The following is a 27,558-nucleotide window of genomic DNA, read 5'->3' as shown; positions in this document are numbered from 1 at the left end:
ATCAATGTTTATATGAAGGATAGTGCATTTGAGGCTGGAGCAATACCTTGGCTTTCATGTATCCAGAGTAATGAGCCTTAGGGAATCATGAGGCAAGCTAATTTCCTTTCATAGAGCCAGCTCAATTTGGTAGGGCATTTGAAGAGGCTTGTTTTCCAATGGAATTATATGGTATGTTCAAATACCTGTAAACTAATGGTTCATACCAGCAAGATTCTGGCTGAATCCAGCCGCTTAACAACCAGGTTAAAAATAATGGGGATTTTTAATTACTTTGTTTGTGTAATTTGACTTTGTCACTTATTCCATTAGCCTTTGGATTGCAAAGCTTGAACACTTTGTATGGAAAAAACAGAATTAAAGCCATTAGGGTAAAGTTCCTTCTAGTTTTTATATAACAGATTACAGTTCACTCTTTTCTACAGAAACAAGCAACACTATTTCTTGATTAGTTTTTAAAGTTGAAAAAAATGTATTTCTTTTAGCAGGCTTCTTTGTGCTATGCTAGGGGGTGGAAAACACCCGGAATTAGCTGAAAAGATTCTTTTATCAGTTTTGCCCTTTTATAAATTTGGATTGTAAGTGAAAAGATACCACAAGTTGTATCTTAACATTCTGTTTGACTTTCAGAGACATTCTGTTACTCTCCTGTGATTCTAAATTTAAAAGTGATAGTTTGGGGTGTCATTCTGCTTGGGGGAGGTGTTTAAAAAATTGTAAAATTCTTCAGAATTCCTCAGCAAATCCTGAATATAAGTCTTTAATTCCCAATGCAGTAGACAGAATAAAAACTGACAGTATATAAAGATAGTTTTCTTATTTAAGCACATTTCAGCAATACTGAAATTTCTGATCTCTTGTTAGTAACACATGCTAGTGTGCTAAGAGAATAGAAGAAATACTTCATAATTGCTGCTTCTTTTAGTGTACTGCTATATATAATTTAAGGTGTACTTTTAAAAAATCATAAGACTTAAATGACTAAAAAAGAAGGGGAGGAGGAAATGTTTTATCATTAGAAATATCCATTAAGTATACAGTGAACAAACAAGTAATAATTTGACTGGACTTACTGGGGGTGAGTGGGTATTATTATTATTATTACTTAATATTGAGTCAGAGATTGGGAAGGTGTTTATTGAGTCCAAAGAGAATATCCTTCATAGTAGAGGGAGCATCATAGAAAAAGTACTATTTTTATTTATTTATTTCATTGGTTGGTTGATTGGTTTTTCCAGACAGAGTTTCTCTATGTGGTCATGGCTGGCCTCGAATTCAGAGATCGACCTGCCTGTGCTGGCTTCTGGGATTAAAGGCTTGCATCACCACAAACCCGACTGAAAAGAAATATTATTGATGAAAATATATTTTAAGCATTCATTAAACAAGTAATCAGTTTGACTTATCTGGGGAAATAAGGGTAGTCAGGTGAAGTAGAAAGCATGTAGTAGAAGTAACATTGAATTTGATACTGGAATATTTGAGTTGTAGTTTTTACTCTACCATTAACCAAACCATTAGACTATGTCTTATTCTAGGTGCTCAAGTTAATGCAATATTAGCACTCATTGGACTAGACATTCAGTAATCAGCCCTGAATTGATAACTTTCATATGAATGTTCAAAAATATAAAAGATGCAATGGAATATGTTTATATTGAAAAATGCAATAATAAATACAATTGAAGAAAAAAGACTCTCCCAATTGAAAGAAGAGAATGAGAAGTACAGAAACTCACATTGATCATGACTTTATTTAAAAATAGTAAACAATACTGTACAAAAATTGATAATTAAATTTCAAAAATATTGCATTTTAGATTTAGTTGGCAAAGACCACATTTAAAAGCAAATCAGAATGAATTTAGCCTTCCTTGTAGAAACCAAATATACAAACTGACAAAAAAAAGTCAAAGCTTATTGATGTTTGAAAAATACTGATTTAAGTATATGATTATAAAACTACAGTTCTTTAATAAAAGAATTGGTTCTTCTTTCCTTTACATGCAAGTTATTGGTTGTGCTGTAGGATTTAAACACTAAAACAGCTATTCAGGGAAAGGGGAATATATTTTAAGTACATTAAGCATAATGTACTTAAATGGCTATCATGGTTTATATAATTACTACTGTGAGTTCTTGAAACAAAGATAAGTGGTTTGTTTGTTTGTTTGTTTAAGCAGGTAAACAGTTCTGCTGTTTGTACTTTCTTACTCCTCCAATAGCTTAACATTTCTGGTCAGGTAAAATGACATTTTTTATCATGGTTTTGTTACCTCCCCAAATCACTGCTTTATTTCTTTTGCATTAAAATTTTGACCACCAAATTCTGATTGCTAACACCCCATCTTTTTAAGCTAAGGTTAATTTAGGATGGACTCTTTGTTTCCATTCCTTGAATGTAATGATATTATTATAGATATTAGAAACTCTTAATTTGTAGGAAAGATTGATTTATTTTTTTCAAAAAATAAGAAATTTGTATGTCATCCTTACACAGGAGCCATTTTGATACACGGCTGTGTCACTCCCGATTTTAGTATGTGTTGCTGAAGCAAGCCCAGAAAAGGTTTATTTTCACAGAGTCTAGATGTTTGTGCCTATATCAAACTGTTGTCAACAACAACCAAAAAAGCTGTACTCGTTTAGGTTGTTCTAATACCTATATCTTTTTTAAAATTTATTTTTATTTTTAGTGCATTGGTGTTTTACCTGCATGTATGTTTTGAGGTGTAGGATCCCCTGGAACAGAAGTTATAGACAGTTGTGAGCCTGCCAAGTGGGTGCTGGGAGTTAAACTCAAGTCCTCTGGAAGAACAGCTAGTGCTCTCCACTGCTGAGCCATCTCTCTAGCCCATATACCCATATCTTAAGCATGGGAAAGGCATTTTTTTTTAAAGCTCTGAGTTAGCCAAATATAGTCTTAAGCAATCTTCCTCATATGTGTAAGTTAAAAGAACTTTTGTTTTCCTGCCAAAAACCTGACATCTTAGTTATTTAATTAATAGTGATAAATATTGAGCCAGAAATTACTAGTAGCTGCTTTGAGATATAGTCTGTTAGAATTCTAACTGGAATAGAAGTGGTGTTTTTTTTGTTTTGTTTTGTTTTTAAGTTACATTTATTTTGTGTTGCGGGACTAGTGCATCACAGTAATGTTTATGGAGGTCAGAAGACAACTTTTTTTCAGGAGTCTTTTTCTCTTCTTCCAACATTGCGGTCTAACGGATTGAACTCTCAGATCAGGCTCAGTGGCAAAGTGGTTTTACCCACTCAGTCACCTAACTATCCCTAGAGTAGAAGTATTTGTACCAAATAGCATCCAACCCTTACTATACTTTCAGTGATTGAAACCTTGGCATATGCGGTCGTCTTTGGGATTCAGTCTCATACCATTACAAAGGATACAGCTTTATTTTATTACCCATTATAACAATACCACAAGCAGTGCTTTCTTTACTATATTAATACTATGAAGGAAAATTTAACAACACTTAAATTCATAGTAGCTTTTATTTGGGACTGAAATTTTTTTTCCCCTAGGAAATGTCTGCACATGCTAAAGCTTTTAATAGGAGGGAAAAGAAATAGAAACCTTTACTGCTTTTGTATACCATTTCATTACTGTTTTTTAAAAGCTATGAGGAAGTGGAAAAGCAGTTTAATGAGAGTTGAACTCAGGGCTTCATGCATGCTCAGCAAGCATTCTGCCACTGAACTGTATCTCCAGCCCTAATAGCACCACTTTTTCAATTGATAAAACAGAGGAGCTATTGTGCATACTTTCAAAAAACGAATTCCCCCCCCCCCTCTAAATGTGCATGAGTTTGCCTGCATTTATTTCTATGTACCACTTGTGTACCTGGTGCTCATGGAGGCCAGAAGAAGACATCAGATCTCCTGAAACAGGAGTTACATATGGTTGTGAGCCGCCATGTGGTTGGTGGGAGTGATCAAACCTGGGTCCTCTGGAAAAACAACCAGTGAAAGTATAATAAGTTAATTGGGTAACCACCAGTGCCCCTGCTTGATAATTATTCTGAATTTGCTCTGTTGGCTGTGCTAACCCCCCCCCCCCACACACACACACACTTTTAAATAAAGCATAATTTCAGCATGATTGGTATGAAGGAAGTGTTTTAGTAGGTAGGTATCTAGTGTTACATACAGAAAAGTCTCCAAGGTAGATTTCAAAGTCAAGGAGGCAGAACATTTGGATGCAGTAGGTGGAGCTTTGAGCAAATAAAAGTCTCCATGCTTATCCAAGGATCTGTTGGCTGAGTAGAGCAAGCTCTGTTAGAGTTGGGAAGCATGGCTATTAGACAAGAAACTGTGCTCCAGTCTGACTTTGACATTTGTCTTCCTTATGCTGTGGGCTAAGTTGTTCTGGTAGTTTGTATTTCTATTCGCTTCCCCTTTAATTTTTCTGTAAACTCTAACAAATCTGTTTTGCCTTTTCTGATGGATTTTATGAAGACAGATTTTTGCTCAGTATTTGTTATTGTAAATTCTCATTGCTGCTGCTGCTCTCAAAAGGATTGTATAAATGAGGTAAGAATTTCTGGTCTCTATATAGGGCATATTGTAGCCTTTCTGATGATATAAATAGGAAGTTTCACTTAAACTGCTGAATGAAGTTAATTAATGTTCTATGTTTATTCTGTGTGAGAAAGTATGCTTTTCTCAATTATGAATGGTTAGGACAATCATTTGAAACTAACATTTGAAACTTAAGCTTTGAGACAATTCCTGACTATTTTAAGAAATTGAAGATTGAGCCAAAGAATTCTCTACTATGACTCATTTCTGTGTTTCTAGCAGATTAGTTGACAACCATAAACATACAGAATTAAAGTCAGAGTCCATAAAATTTTTTAGTTCAAATAAAGCAACATATTTGATAAACATTTGTCTTCTGTTATCTCTTTGGAGTAAAAAATTACTCAGTTTTTATACTCTGTATGCTATGTTAGAGAATTGGCTTTGAGACAACATCTCAAAACAAAATGAGAAAGTGCATAATTTTATGTCACTTAAAGGAGAGAACTAAGCTATTCTCCTATGTTTGAAGGAGTTGTGTGTATGTTGAGACATGATTGCCCAAAGATAGAACCTGTGAATTGAAACAATAAAGCAAGAATACATTTAGAGCTAAGTTGCTGGTTCTGATGAGTGGAGTAAGAAGAGTATGTGTCCTCAGTGAATAAAGTTTTTTTGTATTTTAAGAGTAACCCAGTTTTTCTATTTTAGTATTCTTTTTGGTTTTGTATTTTCTAACCTTACTCAGAAAAGATGGGAAATATATGTGCTTTTACTGGTTGGAACACCACCAAGTAGAACTGAGTTAAGGAGTAAAGAAAAGTGGTTGCTTTTGCAGGGTTGTAGGGCTTTTAAGTTATTCATCTCAATTGAAATATGCACATTAAAAAGAAATAAGATGAAATTTTATCACAAGAACATATTGTTATTATTGCTCTCTCTGGTGCTAAAAATCATGTTTTACAATAATCTAGATCAACTTTTTAAAAATATGTTATTAAGTTCTTATATCTTAAAAACAAAAAGTCTGTGAGTGTGATGTGTATCTCAAAAACCTTGCTTTGAGTACATTCTTACCTAGTGTCTCAGATGATTCCCAGGCCAGTAGAACTTTGTACTCATTTTATATACTTTACTTGTTTGTTAATACCAAATTTATATATTTTATATTATATTATGTTTAAATGTTAATACATTTATACATTATTACATATTATTTTTTAAAGGCTTTTCTGAGCATTTTGGCTGACTGGTGAGATTTTTATTTTCCAAAACCTAGGTGGGTAATGGTCTTAATCTTTTACTATCAACTTATGGACTAATAAGTTATATCTCAGTTTTATTGGCTACCTTGCCATTTACAGTACTTTGTCTAAGGCCACAATAGCTTCTGGGTATGCATAGGGAACCATCTTTATCTAACTTTTAATTATAGATTTAAACAACAGTAAAACTAATATATTTTAAGATGTGCTATACACAATTATTGGTTTTGCTTTATCTTTCATTTTTTTATTAGCTAGTAGATAAAAATTACAATTTACAAAGACATGGATGTGTATATGTTTGCATGAATAGGGTTATTAATAAGATGACAATTAAGGATCATCAGGGACAAAAGCAGGTTGTGGAGAATTTCTTATGTACTTCCTACATTGATACAGAAGTCAGTACATATTTGTTATCCTAGTTTAGTGTGGTACTGCCAGTAATTTAAGCACATTCCCTTGAGATACTGTATTATGGATGAAGTCACATTTTTCCTCATTAAATTTTCTGTTGGTTTGGTTATTTTTCTGTAGCATTTGAAGTATCTTCATATACGAAGTCCAACTACACTCTACCTGTTACACCCAAGTCTGTTTCAGACAATTGTTTACCAGTAGTATTTTAGGTGTTTTTTTTTCCCATTTAAGTTTACTGTATGCTGTATTACTTTATTGTAGAAAACAAAAAGCCAATAAAACAGAAAACTCAAATCTTCTACTATCAACTTTTAGTGTAAGACATCTGTAAAATTGCTTCAAGGTGGTTCTATCTTTTTTATTACAGTTTTACTGATGATGGTATTCATGTATATCCACAACTGCCTGTGTACCATAGCACTTGTGGTTTTATTTTTTGATTTTTGGGTACAAGGTCTCATGTAACCTAGGCAGACCTTGAACTTGCTTTGTAACCGATGATATTCTTGAATTTCTGATCCTCTTGCTTCCACCTCCTGAGTGGCAGGATTAGCCATGTAACACCAGTTTCAGCTTATGCTGTGTTGGAGATCAACCCCGGATTTCATATGTGTTAAGCAAGTACTGTACCAACTGAAATACAACCCCCGTTTTCTACTTCTTTTAGTCTTAAATTTGAAATACCTCCTTTGCTCTATCATAGCAGCTTTTGACTTCAGCAGTATTATTTTCGTTTTCATTAGAACTGCATGAAGAACATTTCTGCTAAAATCAGGAGTAAGACAAGAGTGTCTATGTTCTCCACTACTATTAGTATAGTGCTTGCTGTCTAAGCTAGAGCAATAATATGATTGAAGGTGTTAACAGTGGTACAAATAGGAAAGAATGAAACCAAAGTATTCTTATTTGCAGGTGATATGACTCTATGCATAAAAGACTCTAAAGCCTCTCTCTACTAGAAAACTCTGGCTGCTGATAAACACATTGAGCAAAGTAGCAGAATAACAACCTTAGTACACAAAACTCAGCCTTCTTAGATACCAGCAGCAAACATATCAAGAAAGAAATCTGTATAACAATCCCATTCAACATAGTTTGAAAATAATAATTTTGTAATAAATCCAACCAAGGAAGGGAAAAACTTGTACAATGAAAATTTAAAGACACTGAAGAAGACAACTAAAGATGTAAAGACTTCCCATGCCCAATTGTTAAGATTAATATTATAAAAATGGCCATTCTACCAAAGCAATCTACAGATTACTGTGATCCTCATCAAAATTCCAAGGCAAGTAGCCCAGTGGTGGTGGCGCATGCCTTTAATCCCAGCACTGGGGGCGTGGGGGTCGGGTGGGGTAGCCAAGCAGATCTCTTGAGATCCAGGACAGGCTCCAAAGCTACACAGAGAGAAACCCTGTCTCGGGGGAAAAAAATCCAAGACAAAACACTGCTGTAGGTGTCACCATCTCTATGTTTTACAAAGAGACCAAAATATACATAGAAAGGAGAGAATCTTCAACAAATGGTCCTAGTCATGTTGTTGGTTGCATGAAGAACAATGAAACTAGATTCTTATGTCTCTCTACCTATACAAAATTGAACTCCAGATAGATCAAGGACCTCAACATAAGACCCAATATCCTTAATGTATAAGAGTTAAGAGAAGCAAATACACTTCAGCTTATAAACAGAGCTAATAACTTTTTGGAACAGGACTCTGGTAACATAGACATTAAAATCAGCAATTTATAAATGGAATCTCAAAATTAAAAAGCTTCTATATAGCAAAGGACACAGTCATTCAAGTAAAAAGGCAGTCTACAGAATGAGAAAAAAATAATCTATATCTATGTTGGAGGGTTAGTCTTTAGAATACTAAATAATAACTTTAATCCCAGCATTCAGGAGGCAGAGATAGGCGTATCTCTGAGTTCAAGGCCAGCCCAGTCTACAGAGTGAGTTCTAGGACAGTCAGAGCTGCTATATAGAGAAAACCTGTCTTCAAATCTCCCCCTACCCCCAAAAGAAACCATCAGGAAAACAAACAACTCAAATAAGACTACGACATGAAACTAACAGTTCTCAAAAGAAGAAATTTTGAATGAGGTAACCCAGACCCAGAAAGACAAACATTGCATGTTCTATCTCATATCTGGATGCCACCTTTAACTCTAGTTACGTGATTTAAGTTGAGTACCCATGGAAGTCAGGGAACTAATAAGGGGCCATGGGAAGTGTGACTGAAGTGGAGAGACACTGTGCAGGTCGTATGAAAGGGGAATGACACTTTAAAATTCCAGCACTTGGAAGGCAGGAGCAGGCTGATTTCAAGAGGAATAGTGTATAGTAGAACAGGGAGGGTTAAATGGGATGGGGCTTAGGAGGGCAGGGTAGAGGACTGAGTATGGGTAGGGACAGCTGATACTAAAGACTTTCAGAAATGCCACATGGAAGCCTACTACTGTAGAAGCTTTCTTTAAAATAGATACACATATATAAAGAGTTTACATGGAATTTCCCTGTAGCTGAGGTAAGGGGAGAGGGGAGAACAGTTACTCCCCTTGGCGGAGTTGTTGGTTAGTGGGTCCCATAGACAGGCCATTGCCACCTAGAACTTGATGATAAGACTGTTGCTGAAGGTACTGCATACTTGAGTCCTAGAACATGGAAAAAGCAAAGCCTTGTAACAGCCTAGAAGCTTCATCCCTACTAACTAGCTTTCTTAGTCTGGAAGGTGCTATGCATGCTACTAGGAGTGGGGAGTAATTCACCATCAATCTTCCTCAGCTGTGAATCCAGTGAGCTAAGGATTGCCCTGGCAAAATAAGTTTATTGGTGAAATAGTGGCAGGATGTTATGGGGATAACCAAATTTCCCTTTTTGTTTTCCTTTTTGGTACTTGGGGGTGTAGTTTTTCCAAGATGGGGTCTCACTTTGTAGCTCTGACTGTCCTGGAACTTACTACTATTATTTTGCTAAAGAGGCATAATTTTAAAGTGACTCATAATGGTATCTCTGTCATTATGCCCATACGTTATAACTTCTCTCAACTTACATCAAAGAAACTTCTTTTTGCAGTAGATGGTGATTAGCATAGAGACCCACTACTGGTCAGTGTGCAGGGAATAAGAGACTTCACAGTGTTCAAACCTAAATTGGACATCTGTATCACATGCCCTCCTTCCAAGGCTCAGACATCGTCATAGAAGAAGAGTTGGAAAGATTGTAAGAGCTAGAGGCAGTGGATGATTACAGCAAAAAAGTGTTTTCTGGATATAGCAAGGCAGCTTCACATATGTATTCACAGCATTTGTGACAGCATGTACAAGACCTGGGTAAAATAAAGCAGACTACCAGCCTACCTGAGGAGCTATTGGAAATTGCTAGGCGAGAGTCATTTTCCTACAAGGGTTCAGCCCCTAAGAGGTTACTTCCCAGGATTCAGTGGGTGGTCCTACACCCAAATGTATACTGGCAGCAATAAGTGGACTCAGTGGCTTTAATCAAAGGGTGTGTGTATGTGCATGGATTGGTGGAGGGAATGGGGATAGACTTAATAATAAGACACATTATATGCCTGTATGAGATCCTCAAACAAAATTATGTGAAGGATGGTATTTTGGGACCACTTATGTGTTTGAAAAGAGGAGAAAACCTACAAAAAAAAAAGATCTTTGTAGTCATTCTCAGAATTAAACTTTCAAATTACCTGCATAGGACTTTAGGCTTTCACTCTACTACACAGTTAGCTGCTGTGAAAAGTTAGCATCAGGAATATAATTCTCCAAATCAGTGCTTGAAAGAATGCAATGGGTAGTTAATGAGAATTAACCAAATCTGTATTTAACTTCCATGTTTATTTAATAGGTTTTTTTTTTACACCGAATCGTTCAGTGTATAATTCCAGTGGACTAGTGATAAATATATTTTCCCCAGACTTAGTATGCCTATAATGAAGTTTTACATAAATGTGGGGTGTGTGTGTGTGTGTGTGTGTGTGTGTGTGTGTGTGTGTGTGTGTGTGTGTGTATTAGGCATAACAGGAAATTAGAAATAATAACTCATGGAAAATAAAATATTGAATTAACAAGGTGGTTTCTTGAACAGAATCAAGACAAAAACTAATACTTTCAGACTACAGTTGACTGAAAATAACTAAAACAGTGAAAAGGGGACCACAGATAAGGAAGTCAGACTACTGTGTTTTATTTAGACTTGTGAGAGATTACCTTTCTGTGATCCAGTTATCACTAGTTTTATGTGTATAACTGAGAGTATACAGATGATTAGAATTATGTAACTTATTTTCAGAGCAAACTCCCTCCCATCTATGTGTTTATAGATTTATACCACCACTTGTACAGCTTGTTGGTATATGTATCTGAATTCCTTTTGTAGACTTTTTATTTTGGTTTTGGGATTCATTTTTAGACAGAGTTGCACTAGGTAGCCCTTAGCTTGCCTAGAACTGTGTTAATCAGGCTTTTCTCAAACTTAAAGGAATATGCCACTGTGCCTGGTGCTGTCTCTGAATTCTTCATTACTAAAATGAAATGACAATCAATACTGAATCCTTTTCCTTCTAAATTACCTCCAAATAGTGCTAATTTGACATGTTGCTGAAAGTCTCATTCACAAAGATTTACTAGGTGATTTACAGTACTTACTTTCCTACCCAGACAGAGTCTCTCTATATAGCCCTGGATATCCTGGAATTCACTATGTAGACCAGGCTGGCCTTGTAACACATAGAGATCTGCTTGCCTCTGCCTCTAGAGTGCTAGAATTAAAGGCATGTGTCACCACATCTGGCCAAAGAATTTATATCTCATGAAAATTCTGAACTGTCACTATGTGCTGGATAGTTTTATGTCAACATGACACAAGCTAAAGTCATCTTAAGGGAAGGAACCTCAATTAAGAAAATGCCTCCGTAAGATGGACCTGTAGGCAAGACTGCATTTTCTTAGTGATTGATGAGTGTGGGTTCAGCCATTGTGGGTGGGCACTAAGGAGTTTATTAAAAGAGGTTGTTTATTTTGGTCAAATCTGCATTTATTGTAATCAGCAGGTGGGACACTTGTAACAGTGGTTTAAAAAAAATCAGAAATTTGGTGAAGTTGCCTGGTAGGTTGCTTTTAGGGGCTCATAGGTAGATGCCAGCCCAGAGCAGAAGGAATAAGACTACAAAGCCTATGAGCAATGAGTCCACCAAGGAGATCTTTGTAGATAATGTGTATGTACTTGGTGGAGGTGACCTTGTGACCTGGTAGGAAAATGGCCAGAGGTACCAGGGTCAAGTGGAGGAAGATAACCTTAGGTTGACTAAGCTGATTAATTTATCTACTCATGGCCTTGAACCCCTTTTTGACTCACATAGGATTGTTAGAAACATTTTATTATATCATTATTTCCAAGAACCTACTGACAAAGGCGAAATAGCATGGCAGAAGCTGTGAGAAGAGTCCCTTTCCTGAAGAGAATCAAAATCTGAGTGGCAGGGGAGGGAGTTTCTTTTGAGACCTTTGAAAGGATGGGAAGGAGGGGTTATTCATAGAGAGATTCTGTAGCCAGACTCTCGGGATTCCCAGGCTGGATGCAGGGAAGAGGGTAAGGATGAAGGTGTAACATTCCCAGGGGTATCAGCAAGTCTTCTATCTGGGGGCTCATAGACAGTGCCCTAGTAGGATGCCTATTATTATCTGTGAGAGACGCCTGATCAGAGGTTTCATTCTAACATATTGCTCCAAGGATAGACTGATACTCTTGCCTCCGCTTCCCAAGTGTTGGGTTTATAGACTTATACAACAGTTCCTGGTTCTCATTTTTCTGTTTTATTTATGTAAAGTTGGCTCCTTAGTTATCCTGCCAAATCAATACTAACCCATAATTCTTTGTTTTAAGTTTTTAGAATAATACTGTATAATATGATGCTTACCAAACTCTGTAAATTCATAGCTATCCCTGGGTTCAGTGACCAGAATAAAGGCTAAATTAATCAATGTGTTAGTTTGCAAGATTTTCTAACCAATCAGAACACCTGGATACCATTTTAAATGTAAGGAAAGATGATGTTCACCGCCTATTTTTTTTCTGTAAGAGTAAGAGCTGCCATACTACTTACTGTTTTCTGAAATTGCCACTTCCTACCTCTGATCTCTACGTGGTTCCTGCTGATACATCAGGAAAAAAGGCCAGGATATTAAGAAGGCAGCCTGTTTAAAAAAATAAAATAAAAGTCGGGATTCTCTTTTCATTAATGGGTTTTTTATGGCTATTTTTGTGCATTTTAGGGAGTGAAGCCAGCCAGTTTTGACAAAGTAGCAATTCCTGAAGTGAAGGAAATTATTGAGGGATGTATTCGTCAAAACAAAGATGAAAGGTAAGTTACTTCTTGCTTGAAGTGAGGTATATTTAATACTTGTTCCATTTTTTCATTCATAGCATATAACACTTTTTAAAAATTGGATTATTTCCATTGAACCTACCCAGATTTGCTCACTGTAACTGTAGAAATGTGTTTTAGTGATGTTTAAGTCTGTTAAGTTTAATGTTTAAGCCAGAAACACCTTAAACATAGTCTCTACATTCAGTGGAAACTACTTATAACAATATAATAATTTAGAAAACTCTACAGTAGAGTTTATTCTCCAATGCAACAAATCCATTCCTTAATCATTTTCCCACTGAAGTTTGAAAGTAAAGTAAAATCTTGGCTTTTAAAAATCAACTTAGCTACACAGGTCTTTATTTTTGTACTATTATGCCAGGATTGAAAAAGAGCAAAACATCAAAATTCCTTTGAGTAAAAGGAGATTTCACCCAAGGCTTAGGAGGAGATCTGGCTTGGTCATTTGTACAAACAGAACTTTTCTGAGAAGAGTGTCAAGTATCTGTTACGCAGTGTGGCTGATGGGTCACCTGTATGCTTGCCAAAGATATGATCTGTATTTGAAAAATAATCTGCCTTTACCACAACCCCCCATACCACCCTAAAAACAAAAGGCACACCACCTAATTAATACAAATATAAACTGTAAATTGAACATAACCTATCTCCTCAAATGTGGGCACAATTGGCCATATCAGCAAAATTCAAGAATTCCGTATCTTGACTCTTCTAGTCTCATGTTCTTTTCAAAACTTTGTTATTTAGAAGAGCTCAACATCATGATCTTTCAGACTGTTCAGCAGATACTTAGTTTGAGTTTCTGTTTTGAAATATACAGCCCTTAGAAGCTCTTTTAAGACTTTTTCAGTGTAAACAAAGGGATATTTGTTTTGAATCTTAAAACATTATTCTGTTTCTGGATGGAGCAGTTTCTTTGATTACTGGTATTTTGTGTAAAGATTGATTGTAGGGCTGGAGAGATGGCTCAGCGGTTGGGAGCACTGGCTGCTCTTCCAGAGGACGCAGGTCCAATTCCCACACCCACATGGTAGCTCACAACTGTCTGTAACTCCTGTTCCCAGTGATCCAACACCCTTGTGCCAATGTACATAAAATAAATATAATATTTTTTTAAAAAGATTGATTGTTATGCAACCAGACTTGACTTGCTTAATTTACAAGTTGTTGATAAGGAATTGAAGGGATTTATTGTAGTAAATAAAGATTGCTGTTGTAGAAAGTACCAAACTAGAAATCAATAAATTTATGTTTTAGTTATGATTATATCATTTATAACTGTAGAACTTTGAGAATCTTAACCTTCCTCTGCCTTCATTTTATAATAGTCAGGAAATGGGGCTGGAGAGATGGCTCAGAGGTTAAGAGCACTGGCTGCTCTTCCAGAGGTTCTGAGTTTAATTCCCAGCTACCACATGGTGGCTCATAGCCATCTATTAATGAGATCTGGTGCCCTTTTCAAGCCTTCAGGCAGAACAACACTGTATACATTTAAAAACAAAACAAAACAAAACAAAAAACAAAACAAAACAAAAAACATCTTAAAACAAAACAAAAAAAGCAAACAATAGTCAAGAAATGATATTCCATTGGATAGTTATTGTTCGAGAGCCAGACAAGGTGAAACACAGTTTAATTTTTATTTATTTTTCTAGGTGTCTGTGGTATTTTGAAGCTTTGATATTCTATGCATTATTTTCATAATCATATCCTACTAAATAATAAGATTAGATCATTTGGCTGGGCTGTGGTGGCCCATGCCTTTAATCCTAGGACTGGAGAGGTAAAGCCAAGCATCTCTGTGCGTTCGAGGCCAGCATGGTCTACAGAGCAAGATGCAGGACAGGCACCAAAACTGCACAGAGAAACCCTGTCTCGAAAAAACAAAAACAAAAAGTTTAGATCATTTGGTTTAAAAATTGCCCCTGTCAACTGTTATTAATAAAACATATTGGCACATGACGGTAGGCTGGGGATGTAGAAGTGCTTGTCTAGCATGTGTAAGCGCTTGGATCCCATTGCCAACATACACACACACACAACTCTATAACATTAACATTCAGATGGAATAATGTTAAAATGAATCACAAATTTTCCTTTGTTTTTCTATCACAGATTATTTTCTCCTTAATTAAATAACAGTAAACACACACATACATTTGAAAGTCATTCTCGTGTCTGAAAGTACTTTGTAGTCTGAAGCCAGCCTGAGCAACGTAGTGAGATACTGTCTCAGAAAGACAAATATCTTTTCAAACTAATGACTTTTTTTTTTAATTTTCTTTTTCTTTGAAAGATATTCCATCAAAGACCTTTTGAACCATGCCTTTTTCCAGGAGGAAACAGGGGTACGGGTAGAATTAGCAGAAGAAGATGATGGAGAAAAGATAGCTATTAAATTATGGCTCCGTATTGAAGATATTAAGAAATTAAAGGGAAAATACAAAGACAATGAAGCTATTGAGTTTTCCTTTGACTTGGAGAGGGATGTACCAGAAGATGTTGCTCAAGAAATGGTAAATTGGCCCTTAAATGTTGTAGATTTATGTATATTATGTATATTGATACTAATAGAAAGAAAAAAAAACAATGAGGTTGTGTTGATCCCATATGTTTGTCTTTGGATAGGGGGATTTTCCTATGATTTTTCTTTAAGTCCTTTCTTTGTAGTTTTTGGTATTGTTTTGATAATGTGGTTTGATTTTAGTTTTTTTTTATTTGAGGAAAAGAACATGTAAGTATAAGTGGATGGATGAAATAGACTGGAATGTATTCTGGAGTCTTTCTGAAAGTCTGTAAAGATGAATAACTCCTCCTTAGTAATTGACTGTAGTCAAAATGTGTTAGCTATACTGTTTTGTTTGAGAACTTTGAACTCATGGTCATCCTGTCCCCCGAGTGCTAAGATTATAGGCATATCCAGTCTTACCAAGTTTGAAATTGTTTCTCAACATTGTTAGCTTTTGATCCATCATTATAAGCACTATAGATTTACCCAAATCAAAGCAGTTCATAGCTTCCTGTAACTTCAGCACTGGGGTATTAGATGCCTCTGGCCACTGCATACACGTGCACATACACATTTAAATAATAAAAATAAATATTGTGATAACAGTTTTTACTTTGAAAGAAGGTTTTCAAGATCAAAAATCACTAATCACTTTGATGTGTCCTTACTTTAAATATGTATAAAAGGAAACCTTTAACCAAATATAGGTATGCCACAGTGCCTAAAATAGCCAGTTATTATATTTAATAACCTTACTTTAATAGCCTTACTTGGATTTATAAAAAGCTGTTAAATAGTAGAGAAAGGGTCAGATATGAAAGAGGTACTTATTTTTATTGTTAATTTTATGTAATTTTCTATAGAAAATGATAGGATCCACTCTGTTTACCACAATTATGGGGAAACATATAATGCAGACAATTTTAGTGTTTGGGTAAGAAGAATCTTAAGGTGTCTGATGATAATAGCACTGTAATTTCAGTACTTGGAAGCTGAGGCAAGAGGATTCCAAGTTTGAGGCCAACTGTACCACATTGTAAGACTTGAAAAAATACATAAATGCACCCCTCCAAAAAAGACTAGCCTACTTTTCTGCAGTGTTGTTTGGTTTGGTTTGAAGTGTTTTCTCTAGAGATCCTGTTTTTCCTAATATACTGTTTTATTTTATAGGTGGAGTCTGGGTATGTCTGTGAAGGTGATCACAAGACCATGGCTAAAGCTATCAAAGACAGGGTGTCATTAATTAAGAGAAAACGAGAGCAGCGGCAGTTGGTGCGAGAGGAGCAAGAAAAAAGAAAACAGGAAGAGAACAGTCTCAGACATCAGAACGAACAACAACCAAGTGTTTCCCAGGCAGGAATTCAGCAGCTCTCTTCTGCTAGCACCGGCATACCTACTGTTCCCACCACTTCTGCTTCAGTTTCTACACAAGTAGAGCCTGAAGAACCTGAGGCAGATCAACATCAACAGCTACAATATCAGCAGCCTAGTATATCTGTGTTATGTAAGTATTGAGGGAAATAAGCAAATGTGTTGGTGATGCTTATAGTCAGAAGATTACCTGTGTCCCAGCTGGCCAGCAGTCGGGATAAATCTTTCCCACTCTCATCCCCCAAGTAAACACACAGAGGCTTATATAAATTACCAACTGTGCTACCATTAGCTCATGCTTACTACTGACTAGCTCCTACACTTAAACTCAGCACATTTCTGTTAATCAATATGTCGCCATGTTTTCTGTGGCTTTACGTGTGTGCCTTACATGCTGCTTCCCGAATTGCAGGTTGGTGACTACTGACTCAGCCTTCATCTTCCCAGAATTCTCCTTGTCTGCTTATCCCGCCTATCCTTCCTGCCTGATTACTAACCAATCAGCATTTTATTTATCAACCAATCAGAGCAACACATATTCAAGCATACAGAACATACAGCAGATGCTCTCGATTGATTGTTTCCATTCTTACACCCATGATTAATAGAAAGGTGAAACACTGAGAAATTGTGCTTCTGATATAAGGATATTTGAAAACATCTAGTGTCTTGATGTTTTGAGTTTCTAGGTTATCTATTTTATTCAGCTCCTTCAAATTAAATATGTAAGTAATGAAAGGTGAATAAATTTGCTATTTATAATAGAAGCTATTAATCTGGTTCAGCTCTTTTAGCAAAACTACAAAGTAGACCAAAGCTGATGAGACCAGTGCTCAGTAATTGAATTAAGTGTTTAACATAAAGTAGACACAGGTCTCCATCCACAGAGGAAGAACTGGAAGTTGGGTAAAGTTTAAGATGATGATATCATTCAGTGATAATCAGAGAAAATTTTTATTTGTTTTGTTGTTGTTGCTATTTTGTTTTGTTTTTAGAGACAGGGTTTCTCTTTGTAGCTCTAGTTGTCCTGGAACTATCTCTGTTGACCAGGCTGGCCTCAAACTTAGACATCCACCTTCCTCTGCCTTCCAAGTGCTGGGATTAAAGGCGTGTGCCACTACTGCCTAATGAGAAAGTTTTTTTAAGATTACTACTTTTTTGCACAAGTTTCTCATTTAAATATAGAAATCTACTTAATAATACTGCTATTTATTTTTTAAAATTTACTCCAAATTTGAACAAAGAAATAACCAATAACATTAATGTAATGAGTCTAAAATGTGAACGACTTCTTCTTCCACCTCCATCCCTTTGATGTTTCATTTATCCTTCAGCTGATGGAACAGTTGACAGTGGTCAAGGATCATCAGTCTTCACAGAATCTCGAGTGAGCAGCCAACAGACAGTTTCCTATGGCTCCCAACATGAACAGGCACATTCTACTGGCACAGCACCGGGGCATACAGCTTCGAGTGTCCAAGCACAATCTCAGCCTCATGGGGTGTATCCGCCCTCAAGTATGGTGAGTAAATGCATAAGAAAACGTAATATTAAAACGATAGCCAATGGGTAACCTGCCAAATTCAAATTATTTCTTATAGGTCATCTAAATAGCAATGTGAGTCGAAGGTAGAGAGTATAAATGGTCTAGTCAGTCTTCCTTGTCTGTGGTTCCCATGTGGGTGGATTTAAATAGTAAAATGCTTAGAATTTTTATCTGTACTGAACATAACATGCACAGACTTTTCTTGTTATATTCCCTAGCAATATAACAATTTTTAAATGGCTTTTGAATTGAATTGGGTAGTATAAGTAATCTAGAGATTATATGCAAATACTGTGATAATCTATATAAAGGATTTGAGCAGCTGCAGATTTTTGTATCTGTTGGGGTGGCTTGGAACCAACTCGACATAGACATTGAGGAGGAAATCAGTTTATAAGAGTATAACCAGAGTAGTTCAGACTGGGTTAACATACACATTAAAAAGTGAGAATTAGCTGAACTTCCTATAAAAGCAGCTATGTGAACATTAAGACTAAACTACACTCTCTTCAGCACCTAGGAATGAAAACTGTTCAAAGTGGCATAAACTAGATATACCAGATTTGTGGGTGGAGCAAAGCTTTATTAATTTTTTTAAAGCTTACTTACTAAAATAATAAGTGTTTTCTATGAGGTTGTTTTTGTTTTGTTTGTTTGTTTTTTTGTATAAAAACCAGGTAAGACCTTCAAACTATTATATATAGAATGTTGCATGTGACTATAATAGAGTAAAGGAATCCTTTATTGTATGACCTCTGACTAATTTATTGCTTGTATTTAGTTGATCATCAGTTGCTATGCGTGTTCCTTTCCCAGTATATGTTCATTTGCTTTTTCCTTTATTTGGTATTTATTTTATTACCAGTTTATTTTCAGAGTCAGCTTACAGAAGTAGTTTATTGGAATAGTTTATGCTTGTATGTATATGATGTATATGCACATTGTCCATTTGCAATAGTGAATGTTAAAGTAGATGAATAATAAAATATCCCCATTTCTTTTGCTGACTCTTTGAGGCCTTCAGAGGAAAAAAAGGTAGATCATATACTTCAGAAAGGAATTAGATGATAACTATTCACTTAATCACTTGTTTAGTACAATCTTTAAGCAGACTGATTTTCCTCTCTCCTTCCCAGAAGGCTTTTAATCTGAGCTTTATAGAATTCTTACCTTCTTTAAATGAAATTTTTATTTCAGGATAATACTTTTCACTTATAAAAGATGTTTGTTTTGAAGTCTATTGATGGATCAGTCCTGCTTTGGACTTAGGTCCCAAGATGAATGGCTACATTAACACAAAGAAAAGTATAGCTAACATATACTAACCTTTTAACAATCTGTTCTTAACTTAAGTAGGGTAAATGACCTTGGGTGATTTATTTCTGTATACTGACAAATATTAGTTGTCAGCACTAATATCTCCCTTTGTTTTAACAGTTATTTTCAACTCTTGGCTTCCCTCATGGGGGTTATGTCTGTTTTTTAAAAGATAAATAGGATTGCTCATTTAATCAGATATTAAATGCTTAAGTCATTAACATTACCTGTATTTATTTGGTGGAAAGGTGCAAAACTACACAGAGAAACCCTGTCTCGAAAAACCAAAAAATAAAAAAAAATAAAATAAAATTAGACTATTTCTAGATTTTTGATGACAGTATTCTATAAAGAATTAAAAAGTTTTTAGAATAATAAAAACATTTTATACTTATAGTCTTCTCATTATGCCTAAAGGAAAATTTAAAAATAAGAGAGACAAAGGTAAAAAATTGGAACCAAAATGAACTAAATCATGATGATACATACTGATGGGCTCCAAGTTTGGCTGAAAGCATTCTTTGCAGCCAGTTTTGAAAATTAAATAGATTATAACTTTGCTCTAGATAGTCTCACAGTATAAGGCAAACTCTGTAGTTGTGTTAAACTCTTAAGGCACCTGAAACTTTATAGGTTTAAACTGAATTTCTCATATCCGGGGTGAGTGTAAATTCTTTAGCGATTCACATTGAAGGCATTTCCCCCACTGACTCCATTATAAAAGTACACAGTATTTTTGATACCCAGTTGTGAACTTCAGAAAGCTATTATTTTTCTTCCATTCGATAATGACTTTTTAAACTTTGAACAAAAAGTGGCAGATGTAACAACTTTTTAGACTGCCTTCTACAATAGACAAATTTTTTCCCTCAAATTTCTAGAGCTCTTGCAAATGATCTACTCTTAAAATCTTCTGAATTTTATACTTTAATAGAATTTATTCTTAATCTTACTAAGTTTTTAGAACTATGATTCATTGTTTACTTGTAGTACCATTAGTCAGTTTTTATAATTCATGCACTTAACAGTTGGTGTTACTTCAAAATATTCAAGATCATAATTGACCTTTTGTTTATACAAAATCTGCACAAACCACCAGAACAGGGAGAATAGTTATGATATACCAGCTGTGCTTTGTAGAATTGTCTTACCTAAACATTCCTTTTTTTTTTTTTTTTTTTTTAAGTTTGCAGAATTGGGGAGGGTAGAACATTTCTTTATGTTAACTATGCCCTATTATCACTGTACATTTGGTTATTTTGTTTTCAAAGTACTGTGTTTTTCATGTGTGTTTGTTTTCTGTTTAGCCTCGTCGTGGCCGTAGCATGTCGGTTTGTGTTCCCCATCTTTCTGCTGTTCCCTCTCTGTCCCGCATCTCTCCCAGTGCTCCTTCCACCCCACCACCAGTGCTGTCTGCACCTCTTTGTCCTTCCCTCCTTCGGACTGCCCCTGAGGAAACTTTTGCCGAAAAACTCTCTAAAGCATTGGAGAGTGTCCTGCCTATGCACTCTGCCTCTCAGCGCAAGCATCGACGCTCCAGCCTGCCTTCCCTCTTTGTCACTACTGTATGTAACTGTAAACTTCCTGACAAGTGAAAAATTATTACCAATGAATACATCCAGGCATGGAAAATTTTGTTAAAGAGCCAAACTAAACTATTAGCTCAATTATATGTTGTGCTTTTAGGATAACAACTATTCCTATAGAAAACATTTTTGTAATAAGACTTTAAATGGTAATAAAAAGCAAGGAGGCAATGAAAGAGTGCTTATAATATTGTTAGAACATATCAATATAGCTCTTATACTTTCCTATCTCCCATTGATAAGAGGATTTATATCTTAGCAAAAAGTATGTGTATTACTCATTATTGAACTCATTATTAGTCGAATCAAAAGTAGATTCTACCAAACATTAGCCAAATGTGTTCTCTCCTCAGTTCATTCTCAAGGGATACAATTAGTTGAGTCCTTTGTTTTTTAAACCAGTCAATTGAGGAGTAAAAGTTGGTTTTAATTCAGTCATTTGTACAAAATGATATGTCAAGAAACTAAAAGTCTGTTCACTCTTTGGGAAGTACTTTTGTTCCCCAAAGATTGCATAAGATTTGGCATAGACTCTAACGAATATATTAGATACAAATATAACATATATAACTTTCCTTGTCTCCACTCATGTCTTGGAAAGATACAGCCTCTCAAATTACTTTAGTTGCTGCAAGACCTTGCGTGCTGCTTTTCCAAACAGGGAATATTGTTAAATATTCTGAACTAGTGACACCAGAATCTTAAGATTTTTTACTTAGGAAAATGGCTTTAGGATACAGCTTGAATAATCAATAAAATGTGAGCATTTGATGCCGAATGCTCTTATCGGGTTGAGGAGATGGCTCAGTGACTAAAGTGCTTGCTGCACAAGCATGGAGACCTGAGTGCAGATCCCCAGAACCTCTGTAAACCCTGGTGAAGTAGTTCACAGCCGTAATCCCAGTGTTCCTGTGATGAGAATCTTGAGATTCTCATGGCCCTATAGGCCTGTTGTAGACAGTATCGAACAGAGATCAGTCTCAAACAAGTTGAGTAGCGGGACCAGCACCTGAAGGTTGTCCTCTCTGGGTGCAGATCCCCAGAACCTATGTAAAGCCTGGTACAGTAGTTCATATCCATAATGCCAGTGTTCTTGTGATGAGATAGAAGTGGTAACAGACTCTCTAGAATCTCATGGCCCTTCCAGCCTGTTGTAGACAGCATCAAACAACAGAGACCTGTCTCAAACAAGTTGGATAGCGAGGAACAACACCTGAGGTTGTCTTCTGACCCTCCATACCCATTTTTGTGTTTTAAGGATTGAATCTGGACCCTTTCGTATGCTAGGCAAGCATTCTATTGAGCTACATTCCTAGCCTAAAACCTATATATTTTAAAAAAGGAGTTCAGTTCATGGTAGAGAATTACATGTATCGTATTTGGCAAGCTAGGATTCTAGGCTTAGTTTTAAAGTCTGGAAATAAAAATTGCTATTGGATTTGCTATTTTTTATTACCTCCATTTCATCTGGATTTGTCAGAATTAGAAAACTCATGGTGTTCAACCCTTATCAATGATCAGAAGAATGACTTTGCATCTATAACATGTTTTAAACATTAAAAATTCATTGTTTGTAATTTTGGATACAAAAGGGAAAAACTAGTCCTTTATCCTTTCATTGTCTGGTTTTTAAGACAGTGTCTCACTATGTAATTGCTCAGTCTAGCCTTGTACTCAAAAATTCCCCTGCCTCAGCTTCTGGAGTGCTAACATATAAGTATGTATTATTAAACTTGCCTGAATTGTTTGTCTTATACCATCTATCAAAAATCTCTTCTGATTTATACTATTATAAATTTCTTCTGATCATCTACTGTTAGTTGATAAAAATAACACTGAAGCCTCTAATAGACTAATATAGTAACAGTAGCTTAAACTGAGGTATATTTTTAATGATAAAAATAGTAAGATTCTTTGTTGTCCTTTAATATCTTAACTTGAGCTCTTTCCATTGACAAAACTTTTAAGAATGAACACATTTATTATAGATAAATACAATAATCACTTAGGAAGTTTAATTCATACCTTTGCTTTGAGAAAGCAGATTTGTGGGAAAGCAGCTGTTTTTTTTCATTCAAAGAAGTTCCAAAGATTGATTTTATTGGCCCTGGATGTATTTAATGGATTTTTACTATACACGTAATTTCCAAAAGCATTGTTAATATTAAAATTTTGGTGTAGCCGCTTCATGGGGTTACACAGAACTATCCAGCTATGCATGTCTGATGTAATTTCACTTATTGAATGTGTGAATTACTTGTCTTATTCATGTTGATACAGCCTCAGTCCATGGCGCATCCGTGTGGGGGGACCCCAACATACCCAGAATCACAGATATTTTTCCCAACTATTCATGAACGTCCAGTTTCTTTTTCACCACCTCCCACCTGTCCACCGAAAGTAGCCATTTCCCAACGACGTAAGAGCACCTCCTTCCTGGAAGCCCAAACTCGCCACTTCCAACCCCTGCTGAGAACTGTTGGCCAAAATCTTCTTCCACCTGGTGGCAGCCCAACTAACTGGACACCAGAGGCCATAGTTATGTTGGGTACTACAGCCAGTAGAGTAAATAGAGAGCTATGTGAGATGCAGGCCCAACCTGGGTTTGAGCCAACCCAGATGTACAGTGACTATAGACCTGGACTAGTACTGGCAGAAGAAGCTCACTATTTTATTCCTCAGGAAACAGTATATCTAGCTGGGGTGCATTACCAGGCCCAGGTGGCAGGACAGTATGAGGGCATTTTTTACAACTCACCAGTACTGTCAAGTCCTATGAAACAGATACCTGAACAGAAGCCAGTGCCTGGGGGCCCTACCTCAAGTTCTGTCTTTGAATTTCCATCTGGACAGGCTTTCCTGGTAGGACACCTTCAGAATTTAAGATTAGATTCTGGACCGAGTCCAGCATCACCCCTCTCTAGTATTTCTGCACCTAACAGTACAGATGCTACACATTTGAAATTTCACCCTGTCTTTGTTCCTCATTCTGCACCAGCTGTGTTAACTCATAACAGTGAGAACAGAAGCAACTGTGTATTTGAATTTCATGCTCAAACACCAAGTTCCTCTTCAGGAGAAGGAGGTGGGATTTTACCTCAGCGTGTTTACCGAAATCAACAGGTTGCAGTGGACTCAAGTCAGGAAGAACTGCCTCCTCAGTCAGTTGGATTACATTGCCATCTGCAGCCTGTTACTGAAGAACAGCGTAATAACCATGCCCCAGAATTGACCATTTCTGTGGTAGAGCCTATGGGACAGAACTGGCCAATAGGAAGCCCAGAATATTCCAGTGATTCCTCTCAATTCACTTCTTCAGATCTCAGTGATTTTCAGTCACCTCCCCCTACAGGGGGAACAGCTGCACCTTTTGGCTCTGACGTCTCATTGCCCTTTATTCGCCTGCCTCAGACAGTGTTACAAGAATCCCCACTTTTCTTCTGTTTCCCTCAAGGAACCACAACTCAGCAGGTCTTATCTGCCTCATACTCTTCAGGAGGATCTACACTCCAGCCACAGGTTATAGGAAAACTTTCACAATTCTTTTAAACTACTCTGTTTTGCACCAGTGCATTTAAATTTTCTTTCTCATTTCCCTGAATCATGGATTTATGAGAAATGTTGTTTATTTTCTTAATAGAATTTCTTTTGTGGTTATAAATACTTGTACTAAAGAATGAACTATGAAGCAGAAACTACCTGTTTTGCCTGTGATTTTAGTCATCAGAATTTATTAATTAATCTCTATATGGAAATCTACCTTAGTAATGAAAATGCAATTGTATGTTTATTTTGATTATTTAGACAAATAGTAAAATGACTTAGTATAATTCCTTCCTCTAATTTAATTTTTAAATTAAAATAAGTATAACCATAAAGCAAAAATGGGAAGTAGTAAAAACTTTTTGGTGTCATATTAAGAAACCCAGAACCTTGCATTCTAAGTAGGATTTAAGAAAACATCTTAGGAGTTTGGCTTAACAAATGAAGGTGACGTTTTGAAATGGTATCAATCAAACCACCGTATTAATGATCCAAATAGAACATTAATCATTTCAATTAAAGACTTTGTCAAATTTTAGTGACTGTTAGAGTCTATTGTGTAATGATTTTACTGGGTTTTGCATGAATTTATAATAATGGGTTGCTAAGGCCAGGAACAGTGATGTCTTAGGCTTTGTTCTCTTAATACATTTAAAATTTAGTCACACACATGAGCATAAATACTCATACAAATGTAGAGACACAGAGTTAAAGAAGTCAGTGATGACTATCTCATATACTCTTTAGGTATATCAGTTACTTGGAGTAGTGGTAAGAAGCAGAAGGATCCTGAAATTAAAATAGCGTGGGTGTGCTGTATGCTCACATTATCCTTCAAGCTTTTCAAAGAAAAAAAAATTTAAAGGAAAATAGAATTTAAATTTTAGCGGAGTGTGATACATCCATGTAAACTTCAAAGAACCTCTTCTAAACCGAAATGAAACAATAAAAGTGATATTTTTTTCATTTCCTTAACATATGTCTGTGTACATAGTATACATGCATTCATTTTCCTAAATATTCCTGCACTCTGTTCTCAGTTAATTTAGACTTATTGTTAATTGGAATATGCTGTTCAGTTTCTCAGACCCAACATGGTTGACATTCTCTGGGTTGGTTAATCCTTTCTTCTGAATGGGACTCATATAGTAATAGAATTTTTAACAGCATCTCTAGAAGTAGCAGCCATTTCCCCTAGTTTTGACAATTAAAATGACTTCAGATATTTCCATATGTTACCTGGGACAAGCATTGCATACTTGTATAGGAGTTGGTTTTTAATAGCCCTTTGACATTTGTTTATCAGAATTAATATGACTACAAGAAATAGCAAAAGATAACCAAATTAGCATTTTAAATGTGGTTTTTCTTTAATTATTCAGTTAAAATTTTTTATGTTGATATCTTAACACATTTATCCTGTTACAATTTTATTATTGAATCTAACTATTCAAGCCAGCTAAAACTTTAGCTAGCATATAATGGTAGGTTTTGAACATCACTGTATTTGTATTTTTGTTTGTTTGTTTGTTTTTACCTGAGAAGTGATCAGAAATGTTCTTTTTTCTAAATTTATCTTACAAAAAAATCCAAGAGGTCTGTCTTGTACTACACTATCAAACTGATGATTCATTTCAATCAAGCAGTCTTCTCAGGATCTGAAGTATTTATACAGAAAGTCTAACCTTCATGTGCATAAACCTTCTCTAATTTGTATTTGTTTTTTGTTTTTGTTTTTTTCTTTAGGCACAGGGGCAGAGCCAGGGCCAACCATCAAGTAACTTAGCAGGGGTTCCACCTTCACAACCTGTCCAACATCCTCAGCAGGTAAGAATGTTGTTACCTTGCTACGGTATGTTTTAGCAATGGCCAGAAGTACTGCTTACATTTTTATGAGCTGGATTGATGATATAAATGGCTTGCTAAGATTTTGGAGAGTAATAAAGTGGCATAAGATTTCTGGAATTTAGTAGTATTTTAGGAAATCTTTCACTTTGGTTAGTGTACTTGTGAACAATTTACTAGATAAGTGTTGGAATTGTTACATAATTTATATGCCTTCTTAAATGATTTTATTCATGAGATGTAAACCATACAAAGAAAATTGTTTCTATTTATGTTTTATGATTTGTCCATGGACGAGCATTTTGTCAACTTGAATCCCACATTTGGGAGGCAGAGGCCAGTGGATCTCTGAGTTCAAGGCTAATCTGGTCTAGAGAGCAAATTCCTTGACAGCCAGGGCTACAGAGAAACCTTGTCTCAAAAAAAGAGCATTTTGTCATTACAAACTCCCATGGTGCGTGCCTCTGATAGTGAACCAGTTCTTGTTTATTTGTTGTTTGTTTCTTTTTTTGGTTTGTTTGAGACAGTGTGGCTTTGTGTAGGTCTGGCTGGCCTGGAACTCACTCTGTAGACCAGGCTGGCCTGGAACTCACAGATCTGCCTGCCTCTGCCTCCGGATTGCTAGGATGTGCCATCATGCTCCTGATTTTTTTTTTTTTTTTCTCTCTAATTTTTTGACCTGGGAGGTTTTGTCCCAAAAGATCCAAGGAATTCAGGACATGAGTTTAAAAAGAACCATACATTAATAAAGTAGCTAATCTTAAATTGCAAATAATTCATCAATGGTTTTACCTAGCAGACTTTTATTTGCAAGGAAATCATTCTTTTTGAACAATTTATTAATGAGTTGTTTCAAGCAACATTTTTACCCATCTGCGTAATATAATAAACTATTTTATTAGTAGTTTTCCAACTATAGTTTTTAATCACTATATTGTAAAGTGACTTCTGCTTCTAATTTTTGAAACAAAGTTTTCATTCTTATTATAAATGGCCTCTTTTAATACAGTAGGTGGTCATATGATCACTTCATCTTAGTGAAGGTTAAGTTATGGGTTGGTGAGATAGCTCAGCAGGTAAAGTGCTCATTGTGCAATCCTGAACACTTGAGTTCAATCCCTGGGACCCAAAGAGGTGAGGTGCAGGGAGAAAACTAATGCCACAGAGTTGTAGTTGTCTTCTAGCTTCTACCTACACTGTGATCCCTG

General features: G+C 35.8%; 1 protein-coding gene across 15 annotated transcripts in view; it reads left to right on the top strand.

Annotated features, from left to right (window-relative positions):
- Positions 1 to 27,558, top strand: part of Wnk1 (WNK lysine deficient protein kinase 1) — a 143,300-nt gene that overhangs the window by 70,021 nt on the left and 45,721 nt on the right. For 12 of the 15 annotated variants that reach the window (XM_076567793.1, XM_076567792.1, XM_076567791.1 and 9 more), the window contains exons 5-9: positions 12,518 to 12,606; positions 14,930 to 15,149; positions 16,313 to 16,646; positions 17,848 to 18,035; positions 26,252 to 26,332. In XM_076567793.1, coding sequence (XP_076423908.1) covers positions 12,518 to 12,606; positions 14,930 to 15,149; positions 16,313 to 16,646; positions 17,848 to 18,035; positions 26,252 to 26,332 — 912 coding nt within the window. Of the gene's footprint in view, positions 1 to 4,338; positions 4,552 to 12,517; positions 12,607 to 14,929; positions 15,150 to 16,312; positions 16,647 to 17,847; positions 18,036 to 20,683; positions 20,942 to 23,242; positions 24,482 to 26,251; positions 26,333 to 27,558 lie in introns of those variants that run through there. The other 3 variants (XM_076567795.1, XM_042273999.2, XM_076567794.1) reach the window with 3 other exon arrangements.

Source organism: Peromyscus maniculatus, chromosome 3, assembly GCF_049852395.1.
Source record: "Peromyscus maniculatus bairdii isolate BWxNUB_F1_BW_parent chromosome 3, HU_Pman_BW_mat_3.1, whole genome shotgun sequence".
Lineage (NCBI taxonomy): Eukaryota > Metazoa > Chordata > Mammalia > Rodentia > Cricetidae > Peromyscus > Peromyscus maniculatus.
This window is presented reverse-complemented; position numbering and strand designations above follow the sequence as displayed.